Source organism: Sus scrofa, chromosome 15 (genome assembly GCF_054392235.1).
Source record: "Sus scrofa isolate SSC_HxYL_T2T_F1_AM1 chromosome 15, Sscrofa_HxYL_maternal_Yorkshire_Landrace_v2.0, whole genome shotgun sequence".
Lineage (NCBI taxonomy): Eukaryota > Metazoa > Chordata > Mammalia > Artiodactyla > Suidae > Sus > Sus scrofa.
The window spans coordinates 79,534,273-79,556,961 of NC_139397.1; the positions used below are offsets into that span (position 1 = coordinate 79,534,273).

The window sequence follows — 22,689 nt, forward strand, 5'->3', positions numbered from 1 at the left end:
GTTCATGGGAGGTCAGGGAGATAGACTGCAATTTCTGGAAAAAGAAACTTGAACCATGGTCATGTAGCCTCCTCATTCCCTTCTTCCTGCTGACTGGGGAAGTCCCTCCTTCCCCAGTTCCTATAGCTTTGTCTTTGCAAGAAGATCCTATGAATGCAATTATATAGTATGTAGTCTTTTGTGTCTGGTTTTTTTTCACTTAGGATAATACCTTTGAGATTTGTCCACTTTGTGGTATATGTCAGGAGTTCATCACTATTTTTGCTAGGTAATAATCCTTCATATGGAAGTAACATAGCTCCTTCAACCCTTCCCCAGTTAAAGGCATTTGGCTTGCTTCCAGTTTTAGCAATTACAAATAAAAGCTGCTCTACATGTTCACTCATAGGTTTTTGTGTAAACATAAGTTTTCATTTTAAATGAGTAAATACCTAGCAGTAGGACTGTTGCATCATGTGGTAAGCACACTTTTATTAGCATAAAAACTGCAAGAATATTTTACAAAGTGTATCATTTTGTATTCCCAACAACAAAGAACGAGAATTCAAGTTGTTCCACATCTTTGTCAATATTTGGCATGGTCAGATTTTTTATTTTTGACTTTCTAATAAGTATGCATTTATATTCCATTATGGTTTAATTAGCTTTTCTCTAATGACCAACAATATTGAGCAATTTTTTGTCTTACTTGCCATACAACCTCTTTTGTGACTATTCAAATATTTAACTCCTTTTTAATTGGGCTGTTAGTGTCCTTATTATTAAGTAAACAAAGTATTTTATAAATCCTGAGAATTCTTTGTAGGTCTTGATACAAGTCCTTCATTAGGTATGTGAATCACAAATATTTTCTCCTAGTGGGAAGCCTGTCTCTTTATTGCTTTCGTGGTGTCTTCCAATGAGCAGAGCTCTTAATTTAAGAAAGTCCAAATTGTCATTTTTTTCCTTTTAGGGGACTATTCTGGTGTCTTCTTTAAGAAATTTTTGTCCGACCCAAGGTCATAAAGATTTTCTCCTATGTTGTCTTTCTCCGTGTTTTATAGTTTTCAGTTTCACACTTAGGTCAATGATCCATTTTGAGTTAATTTTTGTACAGGTCACAAGGTATGCTTCAAGGTTCATTTAATTTTGCATTTGGATATTCACTGGTTCCCACATCATTTATTCATAAAACTACTCTTTCTCCACTAAATTAACTTTGTATCTTTGTTGAAAATCAACTCAACATAGATGTATGTGCCTATTTCTGGATTCTCTATTCTGTTAATGTTTTTAGTATATATGTATTTATTTTTAATAAGACATATTTTTAGTAAATAGATATTTTTTAATAGATATATTTTTTTAAATACTGGCTTTCCAACTCCAAGTTGTGGCTTCCTCTCTGAAATTACCTGGTCCTTGAAATTACAGTTTCCTAAAGTTATACTGCATAAACTCACTGTAAAATACAAACATCCCATACAATACATGTCACACCAAGCCTCCTCATTTGCAAAATATCTTGTGAGATGTTGTCATAACTTGCCACTGAAATATAGGCTCTCATTGTAAAGAGTTCAGTCTCTCCTCGACTTTGTAAAATAGACTCCAAAGCTGACAAATACGTTTTTTAAAACAAAGATATTTTCAGAGTAGGGATACTTTGAATATATTACTTGGAACTAATACATAGATTCATCAAATCCCCAAGCCCTGTGCAATTTCAATCAGCTACCTGCCAAGAGCCACAGATAACATAATATGGCTGCACAGAGGAAATACCATCTGCTTCTGTGACCAAAAATCACTCTAGTATCAATGCCTATGAGTCCTCAACGCTCTCTTGACTCTGCTGATATTACATCCATGGTTAACCACAGAGAACTTCTCTGTGAATGTCTCCAACTGCAGAGACTATAGGGCCCTGGGGCCCATCCAGGACTACAAGAGATTCATCAATAACACTGACTGTGCTGATGGAGCATGGCACAGTAGACTACACCAAGACATTCCTGCACAAATGCTCTAAATTGGCAGAAACTACTGAATCCTAGCCAGCTCCTGTGGTAAACTAAACATCCAAGTTGTCCCAATTACATTGTTATTTCCCTCTCTTCCTCTTGTCTCTCTGTCTTTTTGGCCACACTCACGGCAATGCAGAAGTTCCAAGGTCAAGGACTGAACCTCCACTACAGCAGTGATAATGCTGGATCCTTCACCTGTTGAACCACCAGGAACTCCACATTTGTTATTTTCTTGTTTGATCAAGGACACATATAACGTGAGGATTGTTAATGCCCAAGAAGAAACTTGTGGTGTCTCTCATTACCAAGGAACCTTGCCCCTCCACGATGGAGCCAGAAATATAAAAAGTAAATGACACCATGGACACCGAAGGATTGTTGCTATGTGGTAAAAGCATTCTTTCCCCTGTGTCCAGTCCCTCTGGCCATGTGACTAGAGGGTAAGATTTTTTTGGTCACCTCTTCCTTTGAAGAGTCATTCCTGGTTCTGACTCCTGCTCATCTTAACCTGCAGTCAGCACTCAGGCAAGTTAGAATACCATAGCAGGACCCAGACATCTGTGTCAGAGTTAATAGCTGTGTATGACAGAATCCACCCCAGTTAGTTTACAAAGGGAAGTTTTAATTACAGGGATTTAGAAAGTTCACAAAGTCTTTGGAAGGGTCTGAGGAGCAAGCTCTAGACTAAGTTTCCAGGAATAACATCCAGAACCACACATCACAGAGCTGCTCTGGCAAGGGAAGTTGCTGCCATCACCACTGACCCCAGAATATGCTGTCTTTGCTTGGGATCACATCAGCAAGAGGGATCTCTATGTCGTATCTGTCTCTTCACATAACTGTATTTCTCCTTACCTTTCATTTTAGTAGTTCGTTACGTGTCTTGGAATAATTTTCTTTGCATTTATCCATCTTAGAAGTTGGTTGACTTTTGTGAAAGTGGATGCCATTCATCAAATTTGGTAAGCTCTTATGTGTTATCTCTTCAACACTGCCTCTATCTCATTCTCTTCTCTTTCTGGGACTTTAATTACATGTACATTAAACCTTTTTACTGTGTTCCATCTCTCTCTTATGCTCTCTTCAATTCTGCTTATTTCATTATTTTTCTCTTTATGGGCTTCAGTTTAAATATCTTCCGTTGATCTTCAAGTTCATTAATTCTACTTTCTGATATGTCTGGTCTACTCTTAAAATCATTTAATGAGCTCTTAATTTTAGGTATTATATTTTGCATTTCTCAAAGGTCCATTTGATTCATTTTATATATTCTATTTCACTACTGAAATATTCCATATTTTCATCCTTTTTGACCATCTTCCATTTCCTTTAACATATTAATCATAATTATTTTGTAGTTCTTATTTTTTAACTATAATACCTAGATCATTTCTGAGTCTGTTTTGCTCCTTATTATCTATCAGTCACTTTTCCCATCACTTTGAATGTTTTGTAATTTTTGTTTTGGCTTGAATATTGTAAAGGAACTATCATAGAGACTCTAGGTCATATTATTTTTCTCTAATCAGTATTGACTCTTTAGTCTGGATGGTAGTTAAATTTCCAAAAAATGTCCTAGATTGTGTTTATGCTTTTTTTTTTTTTTTTTTTGTCTTTTTTGTCTTTTTAGGACTCTACTGGCTGCACACAGAGATTCCCAGGCTAGGGGTTGAATCAGAGCTGTAGCCGCCAGCCTACACCATAGTGACAGCAACGCCAGATTGGAGCCACATCTGCGACCTACACCATAGCTCATGGCAACGCCGGATCCTTAACCCACTGAGCGAGGCCAGGAGTCAAACCCACATCCTCATGGATGCTAGTTGGGTTCGTTAACCACTGAGCAATGATGGGAACTCCGTTGCTTTACTTTTACTTTTTTTAGGGTAGATCTGTTTCAGTTCTGTCCATAATCCTCGAATGTGTCCCACACCCCTAAGACATGACCTTTCTGAAGTTTCGACTGAGTGTCTAGAGTATTCAATAAGGTTTCTTCACATGGTCTGGGCTAAGATGCCAATACCTACACCTCCCTAAAACTCTGTGACCCCTGAAATCTCTATTAAGCCCTCAGCCTTCCCATAGATGTTTTTTCTTGGCCTTTTGGTGTCTCACTTTGTGCATTCAGAGCCTACAAGCTGGCAAGTGTGACCCCTGAAATCTCTATTAAGCCCTCAGCCTTCCCATAGATGTTTTTTCTTGACCTTTTGGTTTCTCACTTTGTGCATTCAGAGCTTACAAGCTGGCAAAGGACCCACAAGTTACTTTTTTTTTTTTTATTACTCAGATGAATTTATCACATCTGTAGTTGTATAATGATCATAATAATCTGATTTCACAGGATTTCCATCCCATAACCCAAGCACATCCTCCCACCCCCCAAACTGTCTCCTCTGGAGACCATAAGTTTTTCAATGTCTGTGAGTCACCATCTGTTCTGCAAAGAAGTTCAGTCTGTCCTTTTTTCAGATTCCACATGTCACTGAAAGCATTGGATGTTGGTGTCTCATTGTATGGCTGAGTTCACTTAGCATGATAATTTCTAGGTCCATCCATGTTGCTAAAAATGCCAGTATTTCATTCCTTTTAATGGCTGACTAATATTCCATTGTGTATATGTACCACATCTTCTTGATCCACTCCTCTGTCAATGGACATTTAGGTTGTTTCCATGTCTTGGCTATTGCAAATAGTACTGCAGTGAACTTCGGAGTACATGTGTCTTTGCGAGTCATGGTTTTCTCTGGATAGATGCCCAGAAGTGGGATTGCTGGATCAAATAGTAGTTCTATTTTTAGTTGTCTGAGGCATCTCCATACTGTTTTCCACAGTGGTTGCACCAATTTACAACCTCACCAACAGCACTTTTCTCCACACCCTCTCCAGCACTTACTGTTTGTAGACATTTTGATGATGGCCATTCTAGCTGGTGTAAGGTGGTACCTCATGGTGGTTTTGATTTGCATTTCTCTAACAATGAGTGATGCTGAACATCTTTTCATGTGTTTTTTGGCCATCTGTATGTCTTCTTTGGAGAACTGTCTGTTTAGATCTTCTGCCCATTTTTGGATGGAATTTGTTTTTTTGGTATTGAGCTGCAGAAGGTGTTTATAAATTTTGGAGATTAATCCTTGTCAGTCGATTCACTTGCAAATATTTTCTCCCATTCTGTGGGTTGTCTTTTCATCTTGTTTAGGGTTGCCTTTGCTGTGCAGAAACTTTTAAGTTTGATTAGGTCCCATTTGTTTATTTTTGTTTTTATTGTCAATACTCTAAGTGGTGGATCTGAGAAAATGTTGCTGTTGTTTATGTCAGAGAGTGTTTGGCCTATGTTTTCCTCTAAGAGTTTTATAGTGTCTGGTCTTATATCTAGGTCTTTAATCCATTTTGAGTTTATTTTTGGGTATGGTGTTAGGGAGTGTTCTAATTTCATTCTTTTCCATGTGGCTGTCCAGTTTTCCCAGCACCACTTATAGAACAAGTTGTCCCTTCTCCATTGTATATCCTTGCCTCCTTTGTCATAGATTAGTTGCCTGTAGGTGCGTGGGTCCCACAAGATACTTTTATATGCATTTTAGAGCCTCTTTATCTGCTGTTCCTTCATCTCTGGTACCATCCCCCAAGTTTCAGGTGCTTTTGCAGCCCAAACCCCAATATCTGCTTCCTTAATCTATCAAGATTACAATTTTCTTCTTGGGTTATTTCTCTTTCCACCTTACATTAACACATGATGTTGGGAAGAAATCTAGAGTGAATATAGGACTCACCTCCAAAGTTTTTCTTATTTCAAAAATCTTATCCATGCACTGCTTGTTCAATACCTGCAAACACTTTTAAAAATAATATTTTGTTCATTTTTTATAAATAACTGAAGTATCAGTTATTTATCATCACTGGAGTTGGAACTTATAAGCTTTTTTTTTTTTTTTTTTTTGGCCAGAGTGTGCAGTGGCTTGATGTGGGAACCTAGTTCCCAGACCAGGGATTGAAGCCAGACCACAGCAATGAAAGCATAGAGTCCTAACCACAAGATCACCAGGGAACTCCCCAAAACTCTATTCTGAATTAAATACCATTCACCTTCTGATTTGTGAGACCTAAGTGTAAGTCTATTCCCCCACAGCAAAGGGGGCTGTAATCTGTGGAGATGAGAGATTATGATAGGAGCTGATGCCATGAGAAATGATCACCATGTGGAAAGAGTGTTCAAGTGCTATTTATCCAAAAGAGTATCTTCTACCCCATCATTATCTGATTTCTCTAACTATATGGCTTCTTGGTTAGGCCATTCATCAGCTAGAGATGGGAAATAGGGGCACAAAGGCAGGATAAAATGGAGAAGAAAACCAAGCACTTGGTAACCCTATTCATGCCTGAAATATACCTCTGATTTACAGGTTACCAGGTTTTCGTTTTAAAGCCACATGTGACTATAAACATACTCAATGTTGACAATTAAATCCTATACTTCACTTCTCAATGACTTTGCACATCCACATGCTTGTTTCTACAGCAAGATTCCTCATAAATAAGGTACAAAGAAGGTAGTGAAAATAGTACTATTTCAAGAGATATTAAGAAGGAAAAAAAATGCCTAAGGCTCACTACATACTTCAACAAAGGTTACTCAGCACCAAGTGTGTTCCAATCACTGAAAAATCTGTTGCGGGGGAGGTGCTGCAGGGGTAGAGGAGTGGGAGGGGGTGTAAGTTATACTAAAGACAAATAAGATGGGATTCCTGCTTGTAGCTGCATAGGGGATATAGATTTTTCAGTGTGCTAGAACCACTGGCAAGTTGGGGTTATTTACAAGGGAGAAGAGTAGACTGAATCTAGACAAAGATTCAAGGAAGTCTTCCTGTCGCAGACATTTGAGTTGAATTTTGAAGGTGAGTGAGACTTAACCAAAGGAAGGTAAGAGAGGCATTCCAGACAAATCCAACAAAGGCAGGAACAAAGGCACAGGGTCAGGGAACAAAATGTTGGACAATGCTATAGCAGAGGGAGAAGGGGAGTGAATTACGAAGTTTGTACGTTTAAACTATAAAGTATGAAATCAAGAAAGGAGGCTGGGAAGGAAGCCATGTTACTGAGAACACGGAAAGCCATGATAGGGAGTTTGGCCATTACTGTAGGCAAAGAGGTGCCACTGAGGACTTGTCATCAAGGTATGGAACAACTCAAATAACCAGAATGCTCTTAGATAGAGCACCCTACCTACAGTTTAAGAGAAAGCTTACAGAAGTGCAAGATGTAAAGCATAGCCTTTAGAAGGCTGCTGAAAGAGTTCAGGAACAATGGCCAAGGCCCAGTGATGGAAAGGAAGGGGTAAATAGAGAGTAAGAGAGAAAATTTTCCAAAGTTGTTAAGTTGCTATGAGGCAGAGGGAATAGAGGAAGCTAAGAAAAGTTTTAAGAAAGAAGTACAAATTTACTAGGGGAAAACAGAGATTTCTATTTTGGACGCTGAGATTGAGGCATCTGTAAACTTCTAGGTTGGTATAACCAGTATGTAATTGTATAAATGAAGTTCAAAAGAGAGTAGTTCAGAGTTGGGAAAAAAAGTTTTGAGAGTAATCAGAATATAAAGGTAGGGAAAATCATAAGAGGGACGGGGAGTCAGTGAAGTAGAGAGAAGTTAGAAGAGCAAGGACAGAAACCTGGAGGACAGTGGTGGTGTAGGAGGGGCAGAATGACAAATATACAGGTAGGCCGAGAATTGCTTCAAGATATGACAAAGTGGGAGTTCCCTGGTTGCCTAGCAGTTAAGGATTTGGCATTGTCAGTGCTGTGGCTCATCCCTGGCCCCGGAATTTCTGCATGCATGGAGGCTGCAAAAAAAAAAAAAAAAAAAAAATACATACACAAACACACACACACATATATATGGCAAAGCGAATCATGTTTTTGAAACTGAAGGAGTGAAGATTGTCCAGCGTGAGTATCAACAATGAGAAAAGAAGTAGAGAGGTCCACTAGGATTAGGATGGAAGCACATTGACTAGATTGGGTAACATGGAAGTCACTGGTCATTTTGGAGGGAGGAGAGGATCTTAGTAGAGTAGAAATGTCAGAAGTCCTGAAGAAAAAATAACCTAGATCATTTGTTCAAAAGGTTGATTTCAAATGAAAGGGTAGAGAACAGGGACAGCCCAGGAATGGGCGATGGCTGAGAGGAATACCCCAAAGAGTAAGAGCAAGAGAGAAAATAAGGAGAGAGGATAATCAGTGGAACCCAGTTTCTAAAGCGGTTGGATGGGTCAGAGTTCCAAACATCAGTGGGAAGGACGAGGCATGAATGTGTAGAAGATACTGCATTCTGCATCAGGAGGAAAGTGGGGGACTAGCTGGAGGCTGAAAGACACAGGGTGGTGGAGGCAGAAGTTGGGAGTTGACTTCACACCTCTATGACTTCATTTCATTGATGAAATTGGAAGCGGATCATCTCCTGGGAGTTGGGCAGGGAGGGTGCATGGTTTTAGGTAAGTCTTATAAGGACAGGTGATCCTTTGAAACAGAGATAGGAGGAATCGGAAGAACTGGTAAACTAAGGACAAGACTGAGAGTTTTCAGGTGGACATTTCATTGAGAGTCCAGATAAGACGACTTTTCCTTAGCAGCACTTGGCCACCCAGCAAGGACACAGAGAAAGTCAACTGTGAGAAAGGCCTGGGAATGAGGCTCCCCAGCCTCTCCAAGGACAGACAAGGAAGTGAAACGATCAAGTACACAACAGAGTGGTCTAGGCTAGTGCTGGGGAGGGGCTGGTTGTCTAGGAAAAGTTAGAGGACCAAAAGGCAGATTTGGTGGGCTCAGGAAGATAGCTTGGCTCCCCTGATTTCCTCTCACTCCCTAAAATCATCAACTTGCTACAGCAGCCACTACTGAGAGAAAGCCAAAATAAAACAGAGAGAGAGGGAGAGAACTCATTATTTCAAAATTCCTTTAACTCTTTTCTTAAAGATATGCACCATCTAAATCAGTCCCCCAAGGCCCTTTTAAATTCCAAGACTAAGAACAAAATTATGGTTAAATGTTTAACTAATGTTTTTTATAGCTAGCATGTTGGTTTTAGAAAGGTCAAATTTATGATACAATGAAGTCATATTTTTCACATTCTGTGAGCCTATTTTATAGCACATTGGGGCTCATAGTGTAATAAATATCTTCTATTATTTTGTAAGATTTTTGTATGCAAAGTTGGGTAGGGCAGAGATAATATTAAATTTCAAGTCAAATGAGCCGGCGTAAACCTTAGGCAGATCATTTTATCTTTTAGGAATTCAGCTTTTGGACTTGTAAAAGGAAGAATAGGGATAAATCTCCAAGTTTCCTTTCAAGTTAAAAAAAAAAAAAAAAAAAACATGAGCAGACTTTAATATTTTTAATTACTACAAAATGGTACAGTTACCCCTTTTCTTTTGTGACATATTTTTGGTCCTAGCTATAATTTATTGAGCCTCAGTCCTTGACCAGAACTCAAACTCCAACAATAGCACTGTCTTTATGGGAAATAGAATCCATTTTACCACAATTTACTTTATGTTCCAATTTCTCCACTCTCTGCTCACATTTAATCTTTGGAGGCTTCTTTTCCAAAAGTTCAGAGATACTTGTTCACCGACTCATGACCATGGATTTCTCATGGGACTCCGTAATATTTTGCCTCCACTGAACCTAGCCTCTTATTTCCTGGGTGAGAGCCCTTGTACATTTTAACTTAGATTTGTCATTGAGGGGAATATCAGAAAATGTCTAAAAAGCATCTATTCAAATGCCTGAGATGTTGGGGTCACTCCACAGAGCATGCCTGGATGACATGATGTGTGGGAAAAATCAAAAACAGTCTTATATCTGTCTGCCATTCAGATGTTTCTCTTGTCACTTGGTGAAAATTAAGGAGAACCCATGGCTCACTCCTGGGTTACAGAGGGTCCCACAGTCACTTTAAGTCACGAAATACAGTCCTGGATTTCCCATTGTGGCTCAGCGGGTTAAGGACTTGACATAGTCTCTGTGAGGGTTCAATCCCTGGCCTTGCTCAGTGGGTTAAGGATCTGGCATTGCTGTAAGCTGCTGCATACGTCACAGATGCAGCTAAGATCCCATGTTGGGTGGTTGTGGCATAGGCCTCAGCTTTGGCTTGGATTTGACTCCCTAGCCAGGGGACTTCCATATGCCCCAGGTGCAGCCATAAAAAGAAACAAAAAAATTAAATTATCCAATTCCGAGAGATTAATCAACTTTTCACTCTTTATTCAGCAAGACGATATTTCCTTTCATTCCTTAGATGATTAGACCATCAGAGTCCACAAGTGGGAGGGAAAAGGGGAGGACAGCAGAGTTCTCATTAGACTGGTGACTGATGCTGTTCCCAGTAAACCTGGCAGGTACTTAATGCTGACCCTTGCCCTCCTATCAGTTTTATTTCCTGGTCTGTTCCTAAAAATATTCCCCATATACATTTTCCCTTTAGCAGCTTCTCTTCCACTTTCAGGTTTTCATTTCTTGTTGTTCCACCCCACTGTTTTGGGTGGAGCCTAAACCTCTTGCAGGAGCCTTGTGGGGCAGAAAAATCTCAGGCAGGATCCCTTTGAAAATGACCCCATGCCACAAGCCGGTGATTTCTTAACTAGGGCACATAAGAGATTAAAAAATAGTATTTCATTGGGACCTTCCAAAAAGCTAGAAAGAATGTCGCTCCCCCTTTAACCACAAGAAAAAGCTGAATAGCCTACAGCATCAAAACTTTTCTTGAACCCATCAGAGAGCAGAGGTCTCAGGGTAATAAGATAACCAGAGATTTAAAGAAAGGTGGATGCCTCCAAGAAAAGAGGCCATGAAAAGAGGCCAAGAAAAGAGGCTTACCTGAGGCAGAGCCCCTGGGAAAGACAAGGCCATTAGAGAAGGGATAAGATTGTAGGCAAAACCCTGTGATGATTCCATAGTTACATGTGAACAATTTGCTGCCGTGGCAGAGTGTGAGCTTATGTACAGAATCCGCAGAAGCTACAGACACAAGGGGAATTTATACTCCTTCACAGGCTTTTCTCTACAAACCTCACAGAATGCTCCCAAGAAAGATCGGGGTCAGGGTAGCAGAAGAAGCCTCCTACAGTCTTGCAAATCTGTGAGATAGGAACAAAGCCCTCAGGAACAAAAAGCTCTGTGGGTGGGGAGAGATGCAGAGCTGCAAACCCACCAGGGTGCAAGTGTAGACCCTTTACAGCAAGGGAAAGGGAACAAAGAAGCCCTCTTCTCCTGAGAAGGAGGGGGAAGCTCTCTTTCTCTCTCACAAGAATAGTAAGATCTGAGGCAAGTCCGGAGTTTTCCACAGGAAAGAAGGCACAGTCACTGAGTAGATTCTAGCTCCAAGACCCAGGCACATGGATCTTGCCTAAGACTGAGGCTGAACCAGGAAAGCAGAATACTTCTTCCCCTATCAGGCTAGCAAGTGGCTGGTAAGAATCTACCACAAGGGAAGGAACAAGAGCATCACAACTCTCTCTGGGGCACAGGCTCCCAGAAAAGCCCACCCCACCATAAGCAAAGTAACACTAATTGCCAAAACCTGAACACAAGTGGTGAATGGATAGACTGTAATAAACCCATATCATGGAATACTACTCAGCAATAAAAAAGAATAAACTATTGATATATACAACAATATGGCTGGATCTCAAAGGTATTATGCAAAGTGAAAAAAGCCAGACTCAAAAGAGTACAAACTATATGGTTATATTTACATGACACTCTGGAATAGGCAAAACTATAGGGACACAGATCAGTAGCTGCCAAAGCCTGAAGGTGGGTGACGTGTTGACTACAAAGAGGCATGAAGTGTTATTGAAGGTGATGGAAAATTCTGTATCTTGATTGTGGGGGTCATTACATGTCAGCATGAATGACAACAGAATTTCATTAAAATTAGGAAGGTTTTTCCATGAAAATACAACATTAAGAGAGTGAAGAAACAAGTTACAGATATGGAGAAAAAATAGAACTTGCATAATAGCATATATAAAGAACATACAAATGAATAAGGGTAAAAACAGACAATGGAATAGAAAAATGGGCAAAAGACCTAAGTGGACATTTCATGAAAGAGGATATTCAAATGGCCAATATACATAAGAAAAGCTGCTCAACACCTTTATTCTAAATGCAGATGAAAAGCATGAAGTGCCACCACAGGTCCACCAGATCAGCTAAAATTAAAGACTGGCAATGCTACCAGTGCTGGTGAGGATATGGGGCATCTAAAAATCTGGAAAACAATTTGGTAGTATTTACTAAGGCGAAACAGACATGAGCCTTATGATCCAGCAATTCCACTCCCAAGTATTTATCCAATAGTTAATGAGTACATATGACATGTTTAAGAATGTTCACAGCACCATTATCCTAAATAGCAAAATCCTAGAAGCAACTCAAATTTCTACCAACCAGAGAACATACAAATACATTGTGGTATACGTATACAGCGAAACACTACTCAGCTTTAAGAAGAACAAATAATTCTAACATTTAACAAGGATGAAACTCACAGATATTGATGAGTGAAAAAAGAACAAGACACTATATACTGTATGAATTGATTTATATGAAATTCACAAATAAGCAAAACTAATCTATGGTGATGAATTCAGAATAGTAGTTATGGGTGGGACTAATACATACTGAGAAGAGGCACAAGGGAGCTCTGTTTTTTTTCTGGTCATACCCTCAGCATGCAGAAGTTCTTTGGCCAGAGATTGAACCTGTACCACAGCAATGACCTGAGCCAAGCAGTAACAATGACAGATCCTTAACCCACTGAGCCACCAGGGAACTCCATGAGAGAACCTTCTGAGCTGTCTGTATATTGATCTCAGTAGTATTTCCAAGAGGTAGCATATTTTTATAAATTCATCCAAGAGCACACAATGTTCTGTACATTTTATTGCATATCACCTACAGCACAGCTCAAGGGCTAATGATAATGTGTACAAAATGAATATAAACAGACTAGGCATTTGTAAGGACTTGTTGCGGTCCCTGACTCCTCAGTGTTTCTTAGCAGCTGCAGATGAAGAAGAAACACAAATTAGCTCTGTAGCCCATGACAGATCAGGCTTGATACAGCTTCCATTGCTTTTAGGTTCCAAGCTCATGCAAAGTCAAAAGAAATATCTTTTTGTTTAAAAGAAGGCAGAGCAGGCATTTTTCCTATAATATTTTTAAGTGGAGACATTTGTTTCTATATGCTATTAATTCCCGTAATGCAACTTCTGCTAGGTTGTTTTTTTTCTATCAAGCAAATAAAATTTCTTGTTGCTCCATCATCCTCCTACCACATCATTTATCAATAAATCAAAATTTATACACCTTACTGTAGGTATGTTTTACCTCGATGCAATTTATTTATTTTTATTTTATGGCTGCGCCTATGGCACATGGAAGTTCCTGGGCCAGGGATTCTATCTGAGCCGCAGCTGTGACATGCATACTAGATACTTTAACCTATTGCGCCAGGCCAGGGACTGAACCTGCACCTCTATATCAACCTGAACTGCTTCAATTAGATTTTTAACCCACTGTGCCACAGCAGGACTCCAACTCCAATACAATTTACTTTCGATGACCCTGCCAACACTCCTGAAGAGGCCTTATCCACAAAGTCCGCCAGGACTCATGCACCTGTGACCAATCTGGGGAATGAAGTTACTCCCAAAGCAGCAGCTACTCTTGTTTTCAGTTCTGCCACTGAGGCATTTCCTCTGTCTCCCTGTGAGCATCAGACACCAGTCATCAAGCCTCTGACTATAAGGGTTCTCTGCTCAGTTCTCCAAGGCACCCAGAGGCCCTTCACTGGGTCTGAGCAGGAAGAAAACCCCATCCGCTCCCCTCTCACTTTGTTGAGGGCCCATGGACAACCCATCAAGCTCCCCCCAGTGTTTCTCTTCACAAGCCCTCCCTAATCTTCACAACTTGACCCTTATTCTTACATCTTTAATGTGAATGAGGTCCACGAGTCTGAACCAGTGTCAGACATTTACCTGATAATTATGCTCTGCATTTTCATCCAGCACCTCACTCTCATGTACAGCATTTGTGGTTGAGACTGGATATCCTCAATCAAAACATCAATATTAACCTCCTGTTATAGTAGCTTCAGGTTGAGCTGTATGAAATTATTTATTGATTGCTCACAATCTTTGACCTGAAAGAACTGCATTCTCATGTGGTTCACCTAACAATTTTATTCAAAATAGGCTTCTCAGAGAAAGTGGACTGTAGGTTGGAACTGCACAAAAGGGAAAAATGGATTCTTAGATGAATCCCCAGGCAAATACTGAAACACCTTCTGCAAAGCATCTCACCTTGGCTTTCAGATCAGCACACACTTCCTGCTGCTTTTTCCTGTCCTTCGCCAACATGCTTTCCATTTCATGAGCTGTACAGGCCTCAGCCAGTGTCAGCACAGCCTTCTGTATAAAGTCTCTCCTATTCTTATGCCAATTTGACATCAGGATCTTTCGCTGCTCCTTAGCAAAGCGATACTGGTCACAATATTTCTCATGTTCGACCTAAAAAGATAATGGATGGTGAACACTCATGAAATTGAGCCTATACTTTATGTCAGTGTTACAAAAGTGAAAAAATGAATTGCAACCAATGATTTTGAAAAATTAGGGACAAACATCATAATAGTAAATGCAACAACCAGGACCAGGTACCAGTCCCAGAGTTCTGAGCAACTGGTAACTGAGGACCAGTCATTTAATGTTTTTCTTTTTTCCTGTTAGTTTTATTTATTTATTTATTTAAGTCTGGTTGATTAACAATGTTGTGTTAATTTCTGTTGCACAGTGAAGTGATTCTGATACACACACACATATATAGACTTTTTAAAAATATTCTTTTCTATTATGGTTTATCATAGGATATTGAATATAGTTCCCTGTGGTATTCAGTAGAATCTTGTTTTTTAAAATATTTTTAAGTTCTTATATAGGATGGAGTCAGGCCATGTGGCCCTAAAACAATTTCTAACTCTATATGGCAATGAACCTATGAGCAGAAAACATTATTTCCCCTACATACAATTTCAAAAATACTCCATCTTCAAATTAGTTTGGTATATTAACAATGAATGAAGTGCTTCGGTTAGACATGTGCCAATAAACATTACAATAATCCTAAAAACTCAGTTTGCCCTGATTATTGAAACATCTAAACTTGAAGTTATTCTAGCAATGACCTTAGCCCTTCCCATCCCACACTCCTGAGGGGCATGACGTTCTGACACAGGTACCAATAGTTCCTGCTGACAGGGAATCCAACCCTGGGAGGGAAAGAAAGGGAGAGTAGTTTGAAAAATCTCTGTAGGTGATTCCGAAATACTCCATATATAAATGTGTGTCTCCTAAAGTTGAGATTCAGTGACCTAAATAATTCTTTTTTTTTTTTTGGCCAGTAGACCACATCTCTGAATTTGATTCATTATTTAACCCCTAAGTGATTTGAGAAAAGAAGCCAGCAAGCAGGATAAGGTTGTTCCACCTAAAATAATAACTTGGGTATTGTTAATTAAGTACATAAGGAAACAGGCTATTGCCTTTACTTAAACCAAATATCAGCTACTAAAATCTTTTTTGTAAACTTCTTAACTTTGTTCTTCAAAGCCAAGAATATGCTAAAGCCTGTCAACTATTAAGAAAGGAAGTATACACCATGCAGAAACGCATACTAATCATCCCAGTGTAAGAAGCACATGTAAAAATCTTTAACATATTAATAGCAGGCAAACACAAAATCCGCAGAGGTAAAAATGACAGCTGGTCACAGAAGCAAACAGAATCAATAGGGAATAAAAAGAAAGAACTAATTTAATAAATTAAGATGTTGGTATAATCTAGAATGAATTAGTATATAACTTTTTTTACATGACAGGTATTTGCTATAAAGGTCAGAATTAAATTATTGTTGGTGGGGAGTAGGGGTGGAAGAGGATGGGAGAGGTTTGTCATATTAGCTGTGTGCCTTTGCTTCAGTTTCTTCACCTGAAAAGTCAGGATAACCATAGTAAAGTACTGTCATCCACTGTTGCAGGAGTTTACACATGACTGACAGAGGATAAACTCTGTACACATGTTGGTATTATTACTTGCTTGGCTTAAAACCATTACAAAAATACAGAGTATGTGATAATAGTTTATCATTTGGCCCATTTAAAATGTAAGAACCTATGCATATTTGTTTACACGTTTTAAAGTGAGTTACTGGGAAATTCACTGGTGACATGGTAACTCCTGTTTCCTTGTCTTTGTGGTTTTATCCACTAAGGAACAAAACCATAATTTCCCAGGTCTTTCTCAGGGAAATTTCAGCCTTGATGCTGAGTTCTGAATCTGGGGCATTTTTTGTTTCAGACCTGTCTAGGGGATCAAATGGGGTTGTGATGGGGATGGTGTAGGTAGGCACCAGCTCCCCAGGCAAGGGCTGGCTTCCCCTGACTAGAAGGAGTGAGGTGTGGCCGACTGTGTGAATAGAAGAGCAGGCATCCCAATTTCAGATAAGACCCAAAGATGGCAGGACCTGTGAGATGGGCAGGTGAATTTACAGACACCTAGAGGTCAAATATCAGGAAAGCAAACCAGGAGGCCATGGAGAAGCTCTCACGGGCAAGGAAGCCACGAAGAGTAATGTAGCCTGAGGGGTCTCCCATCCTTTTAGGCATCATAACTTCTTGAAAAATGAGACTCTCAAAGTATAACCCTATTATTTTCTGGAGTGTAAAAAATATAATTTTAGAGCACCATTTAAAGTATACACACAGACATTGCTTAATAATTATCAACCACTAAAACAATTTAATTTGCTAGCATATAGCATCCAGCACTCACCAAATCATGCCTTGATTTGTGAGGAAAATATCTCTGTAACATGTCCAGATACAGAGTCCTTCTGCCACAGAGATTCCCAGGATACTGATCCAGAATAGCCTGGTAAAGCCAGTGGTCTTCATCACTTAATTGGTAGTTTCTGGAAGCAACAAAAATGTCACAACATACTGTTAAGCAATCGTGGAGGTTGAGTGACCTCGAACTGTTTAAGCTGTTAGCAAATTATAATGACTACATAAAATGAAGTCTTAAAAAAAAAAAAAAAAACACATTAGCCAAGTTAAATGTCTACCATAGAAAAGGTTCTGAATTCAAACACAGTGGTGGTTTCAATTTGGTCTTGCCATGAGTTCCAGGCATAATTCGAAGAAGTTTGCCAATGAGACATAATAGTTTAAATATATTTTTCTGTCTTTCCTATAACAATATCTTAAAAATCATGACCAATACATGAAATAAACGAACACTGGAAAATAAATTACTAAGCATACTGATTAAAAAGGAATTTTGCTAATTCACCAAAGTCCGTATTTCTAGATTGGAGGAAAATACAAATGCAGACAAGTCAAATGAACAATTACACAAAAGAAACTAAGGCCTGAGGAAGGCCCTTATTAAGGTTTGACTTTTAAAAGTAAGTCTAAAATTATCTTTTACTGCACCTTCTCAACCACTTGCTTTGTGGGATAAGACTAAATATTGGTAGTATAAAGATAACCAATGGCATTAAATTTCGGATCATTAAAGTAATCGCTTGTGACAGAATCTCGTCAGGTCACTTTCCCAATAACATGTCCACCATGCTCCAAAATACCTTTCTTCATTCAGAACACTCCTAGGTGCTGGCCTGGTTTGCATCCCATAGAAAGTATTAGCAAAGCCCTATGCAGGGTGAAAAGGTTGCAATATCGGCTTGAACTCTAGACTGAATTAATGTCTTTTTATTATTCTGAGTTTATTTGCATGTCATTATTTCTGTTTAATAAGTTGGAATAATGAAATACAGATGCAATCAGAGGGAATATTATTAGCAACAAATATTTCTTTGATCCAAGATAGAGACTTGCCATTGTTTATTTCTCCCATATCAATGGTCTTCTACTTTAAAATTAATTGTGAAATTTAAAGAATTTTTATATGTCTTCTATGCCCGTGAAAAATATTTGATAAGTTAGATTAATAAAAACCACTTTAAACCAGTGATACTAATGGGAAACCTACTGTCCTCATCCAAGTTACCCAGCTTCTGTAAACATTTCATTATTTTGCTAAGCAGAAGGAAAAAAAATCTTTTTCAAAAACGATAACCTTCTCTAACAGCTCTACAATAAGAAGATAAAATGGGTGTGTTCCATTAGGAAGAAGCAAACTTTACACTTCTTCCATATGACATAATAATCTATTGGAGAGAAAGAATCTGAGATGAGTTCATTCATGGAACACATTGAGTGCTTGGGTTCTGTCTGATTCAGTTATGCATGTATAGAAACTGAAGTCTTCTGCAAATAAAGCATCTCAAGTAGGAGTTTTAAGGCTGGAGAAAGGCTTGCCTGAATGTACTTGGCATTTAAAAAGCCCTCAAGTCTTCATGCACAATAGCTCAGGTCCTCTCTCAAGGAACTCATTTCATTCATGATAACATAAGTACATTTTAATAACAGAGCTAGCCACAGAAATTCTCTACACAGCAGGCGACCGAAAAAAAGAGAATAACCCCAAAGTCCACAACGTCATTAATGCTTTAAAACTTGTTCTGTAATCAAAGGAACGTGAATACAGTTTGAATTTCCATCTTTATTTGATTACAAATGTGCATGTGGAGATGGGGATGGACGAGGGTATCTGCTGCAGAAAAGGAAGTGACAGAATCTAGGTCCAATGAATTCTGTTCTTTTCAACTGTCATTTACCTACATAAAGGATGCTGTTGCTGCCATGCTAGATCACCTGAAAGAGCTCAAATTCTTTTTATCAAGATGCTTCACAGATGCACTTTCCAAGAACTGTCCTGGGTGAGGAACTGCCTCGCCTAGGAGGTTACTCTACCACCCAATTTTGAGAGCCAAGCCCAACCAATAAGTGGGGGTGCAGAAGGCCAGCCCACTTCCCTCAAGGTGAGACCAACTCTGTGATGCAATCCATGCTTTCAAGTTTCACCATGGGTGCAAACAGTGGCCTCCACTGAGATCTTCTGCACAGATATTTTCCCTCCTTCCTCCTGCCTCCCTTCCCATCCTTCCCCTGAGAGCGCTGCCCAACAAATCGTTTGTTCTGGGAGTTCCCATCATGGCTCAGTGGAAACAAATAAGACTAGTATCCATTAGGACGTAGGTTCAATCCCTGGCCTTGCTCAGTAGGTTAAGGATTTGGTGTTTCTATGAGCTGTGGTGTAGGCCAGCAGCTACAGTTCCAATTTGACCCCTAGCCTGGGAACCTCTATGTGTTGCAGATGTGGCCCTAAAAAGACCAAAAAAAAAAAAAAAAAATCACTTTTTCTTACAATCTCTGCCTCTGATTTGCTTTAACAGAACCTGACCTGAGATCATCTATGATTTTCGAAAATAGTTTGAATCCTTTGGTAAATGGAGAAGTACTTGTAAGCTAATTGCTTTGGTGATCTCTCATACCGAACTATGGTGTAAGAATGCAGCTGTCCTCAAAGAGAAAGTGCAAACGACAAACATTTACAAAAATGGTTTTTAATAAAGCACACATTAAACAGTGTACATTGCTCTAAATAAACATAGCAGCAGGAGAATTTGTGGGACTCCGTGCATCTTTATACTTTGTGTGAATGTATGAATGAGGTGCCATTTTAGTGGCAACATCAAAGCTACTTAAACATAGAAAATGATAATACAACATTAAAACTAGATATTTCAAGCCAAGTATGCCATGAACAGTGATCACATCCGTTTTGCTCTTACTGATTTTAGAAATGGCACATCTCAACAGCTTTTTCCAAGTAGTACAATTATGCAAACAGGCAGTTGATTTTTCAGTATAAAACGAAAAACATGCTTACAAGAAATGACATATGTGTTCACAATATTATTATTTTTAGAGTATTTATAGCAGTTTCCAGAGCTGGCTTAAATTTTGGAGCCAACATTCACATCAACAATACTAAAGGCACAGTCATACATCTCCATTAGGATGCTGTATGTGAGAGAGAAAACTCCCACCACTATAGGTATGCTGAGTCTTCTGGATAGTAAAAATGAAAGAGGAATATTTCAACATGACAGCCTTTTCACAATAACAAAGTAGCCATTTCCTCCTTAGCATTTAAAGTAAAATCAAATTTAATATATCTGAATCTCTAAATTCAAATCAGGACATTGATTTTTTTCTAATTAAACCATCTTTCATCATAGAAAAAGAAATCTATATAAAATAGCTTAATTATATAAAAGAACTAACATTAGATTTTACCTTGAAAAATTCTTGTTTAATTGAACTGCTTTGCTGATAATTATGATGACAGAAATAGCTAAATTGCAGAAATACTGAAAAATATTCTGATCACTTATCTACTTGCTGAATTTGAAAAATCACTATAATTTTAAAGAAAAACTTAAAGAAGACTTTAAAATTATTCTAAGCTTTTATACTTCTAAAAATATTTTTAGACAAAAGATCTTTTGTAGGTCTCTGTAAAATTTTTGGTTCATACAAACTTTCTAATTTAAAATATTGCATAATTGTCATCTTTATAATAGCACACTATGATTTTACAGTTTCCAGGTTTATCAGGCACTTCTTTTTAAAAAAATTTTTTTTAATTAAAGTATAGTTGATTTACAATGCTGTGTCAATTTTTGCTCTTCAGCAAAGTGACCCAGTCATACATGCATATACATTCTTTTTCTCATATTCTCCACATTGGGCACTTCTGACACTTTAGGAAATTTCAGCCTGCAGGGGTGTGAGGTATTTATTACTTAGTCCTCACCCCCATGCCCTGCTGACAAATATTGAGGTCTACCAATATAATTTCATCATGATTTCCCAGAATGTGAGACAAAACAGGTAATTCAGAAAAGGAGGATGACAGGGCTGTGAGAATTCAACCAGACCGAGGCCAACTGCCTCCCTAATTCTACCTTTTGGAATCATTATGAAAACTTTAATCAGACTCACAGTTAACTTAGCTACTAGCTTTCTTCATAGTCATGCTTAAACCACTTCCCTAAGGTTCAGGTTCTAAGACAACAAAATACATTTGGGGAAGGCAGGGGGCAGCCAGTGGTGGCAAACAAGGCATGGAGGATAACAGGTAATTTAACAGCTATGAAACAAGTCTATCAAACTGAACAGTGTGGATTTAAACTGCCTGAAAGTTGTCTTACACTTTCTCAGCATGAAGGGGGCTTTCCAGCAAAATGGTAATCAAAGCCTCCCAAGCCAGCTGATGCAGTTATCAGCTTCTAATGACTGCCATGACCAGCAAATGGCCATAGTGACTCTGGCCTAAAGAAAAACTCTTATCTTGTCAAATGTAACAGCATCAGGTGCTCCTCCACTAAGACACAGGATGAGCCACTGGTGGTGTAATGAGGCTAAAAGATGGCTCTGACACATTCTGCTTGTTTGGCTACACTGGGTCTGACCCTCTAGGAAATATAACATGACACCTCTTCTCAAAAGTTGTCTTCCTAAATCAGACCTATCCAAACACTGAATCAAATCAGCCTGATTCCTGAAACTGTCTCCCTAGTTACCCATCTCTCCAGGCCCATTGGCCACATAAAAACCTGTCTTTGATTTTCAGCCCGGTTGATAGAGGGCTCTCGCCGCAGTCTCATTTCTGAACAACAGAATCTCTCCTTAGATTTCATCTAGGTATGTGCACTGTCTTCAAGAGAGCCATTCACGCTGAGGAGATCTCGCCCTCCAGGATCTCTGGGCACTGCCCAGTTTAGCTACTCAGGTGGAAACTGACAGCCAGAACAAAATGGGCTTTCAGGAGCATGGGTCTAAATCCACTGAATTGAAGAATCAACAACAGCAATAAAAGTGACCCATAAGGTAAAGTCACAACTTGTACCGCAGAGTTCCCTTGGTGGCTCAGCAGTAATGAACTCATTCATGAGGATGCAGATTCGATCCGTGGACTCACTCAGTGGGTTAAGGCTCCAGAATTGCCATAAGCTGTGGTGTAGTGGACACGGCTTCTATCCTTCATTGCTGTGGCTGTGGCATAGGCCAGGAGCTATGACTCCAATTCAGTCCCTAGCTGGGGAACTTCCATGTGCCGTGGGTGCTGCCCTAAAAAAGACAAGAAAAAAAAGAAAAAAGAAAAAAGAACTTGCATCAGTATCCAAAGCCACCTTCTTTTCAGGGGTGATAGGAAAGCGAAAATATGACAGGATTCTAAAAGTGATGATGCCAGAATTTCTTATGGGAGGGTTCAGGATTGTGAATCTGGTCAGAAGAGGAGGCTAAATTATTTATTTGGAAGCTTTATTTGCTCTTTTCTTTTTTCTTTGTATTCAACAATTGCAAGTTGTTTAATAACGAAGAAAATCAGCAGCTAACATTTGCAGTTAGGATTGTGAGTGCTTGGCATCTGAACAGTCCTTGCAGTCTCTTTGAGTTTTTTCCCCTGGTTTGGCCCTGAGGGGACACTCCTCTAGGATAAAAGGTCCAAATCCAAATGATGTTAAGAGTTGGAAGGTAGCATATATGAATGAAACAGGCCAGATAGAACAAGTATAAAGGCACAAGTTCATAGATAAATTGCAACTGAGGTTGGATTCATGTCTAATTTTCTGTAGTTCAATTGCTGTTTTCA

At 39.0% G+C, this 22,689-nt stretch overlaps 1 protein-coding gene across 6 annotated transcripts in view; it reads right to left on the reverse strand.

Annotated features, from left to right (window-relative positions):
- The window catches only part of CCDC148 (coiled-coil domain containing 148), a 370,013-nt gene that overhangs the window by 223,114 nt on the left and 124,210 nt on the right, over positions 1–22,689 (reverse strand). For 5 of the 6 annotated variants that reach the window (XR_014830487.1, XR_014830488.1, XR_014830489.1 and 2 more), the window contains 2 exons: positions 16,894–17,032; positions 14,368–14,574 (listed from right to left, as the gene is read on the reverse strand). Coding sequence is in view for 3 of the 6 variants with exons in the window: in XM_021076459.2 (XP_020932118.1) it covers positions 14,368–14,574; positions 16,894–17,032 (346 nt within the window). In the remaining 3 variants the exon portion in view is untranslated. Of the gene's footprint in view, positions 1–12,928; positions 13,068–14,367; positions 14,575–16,893; positions 17,033–22,689 lie in introns of those variants that run through there. The other variant, XM_085001196.1, reaches the window with a different exon arrangement.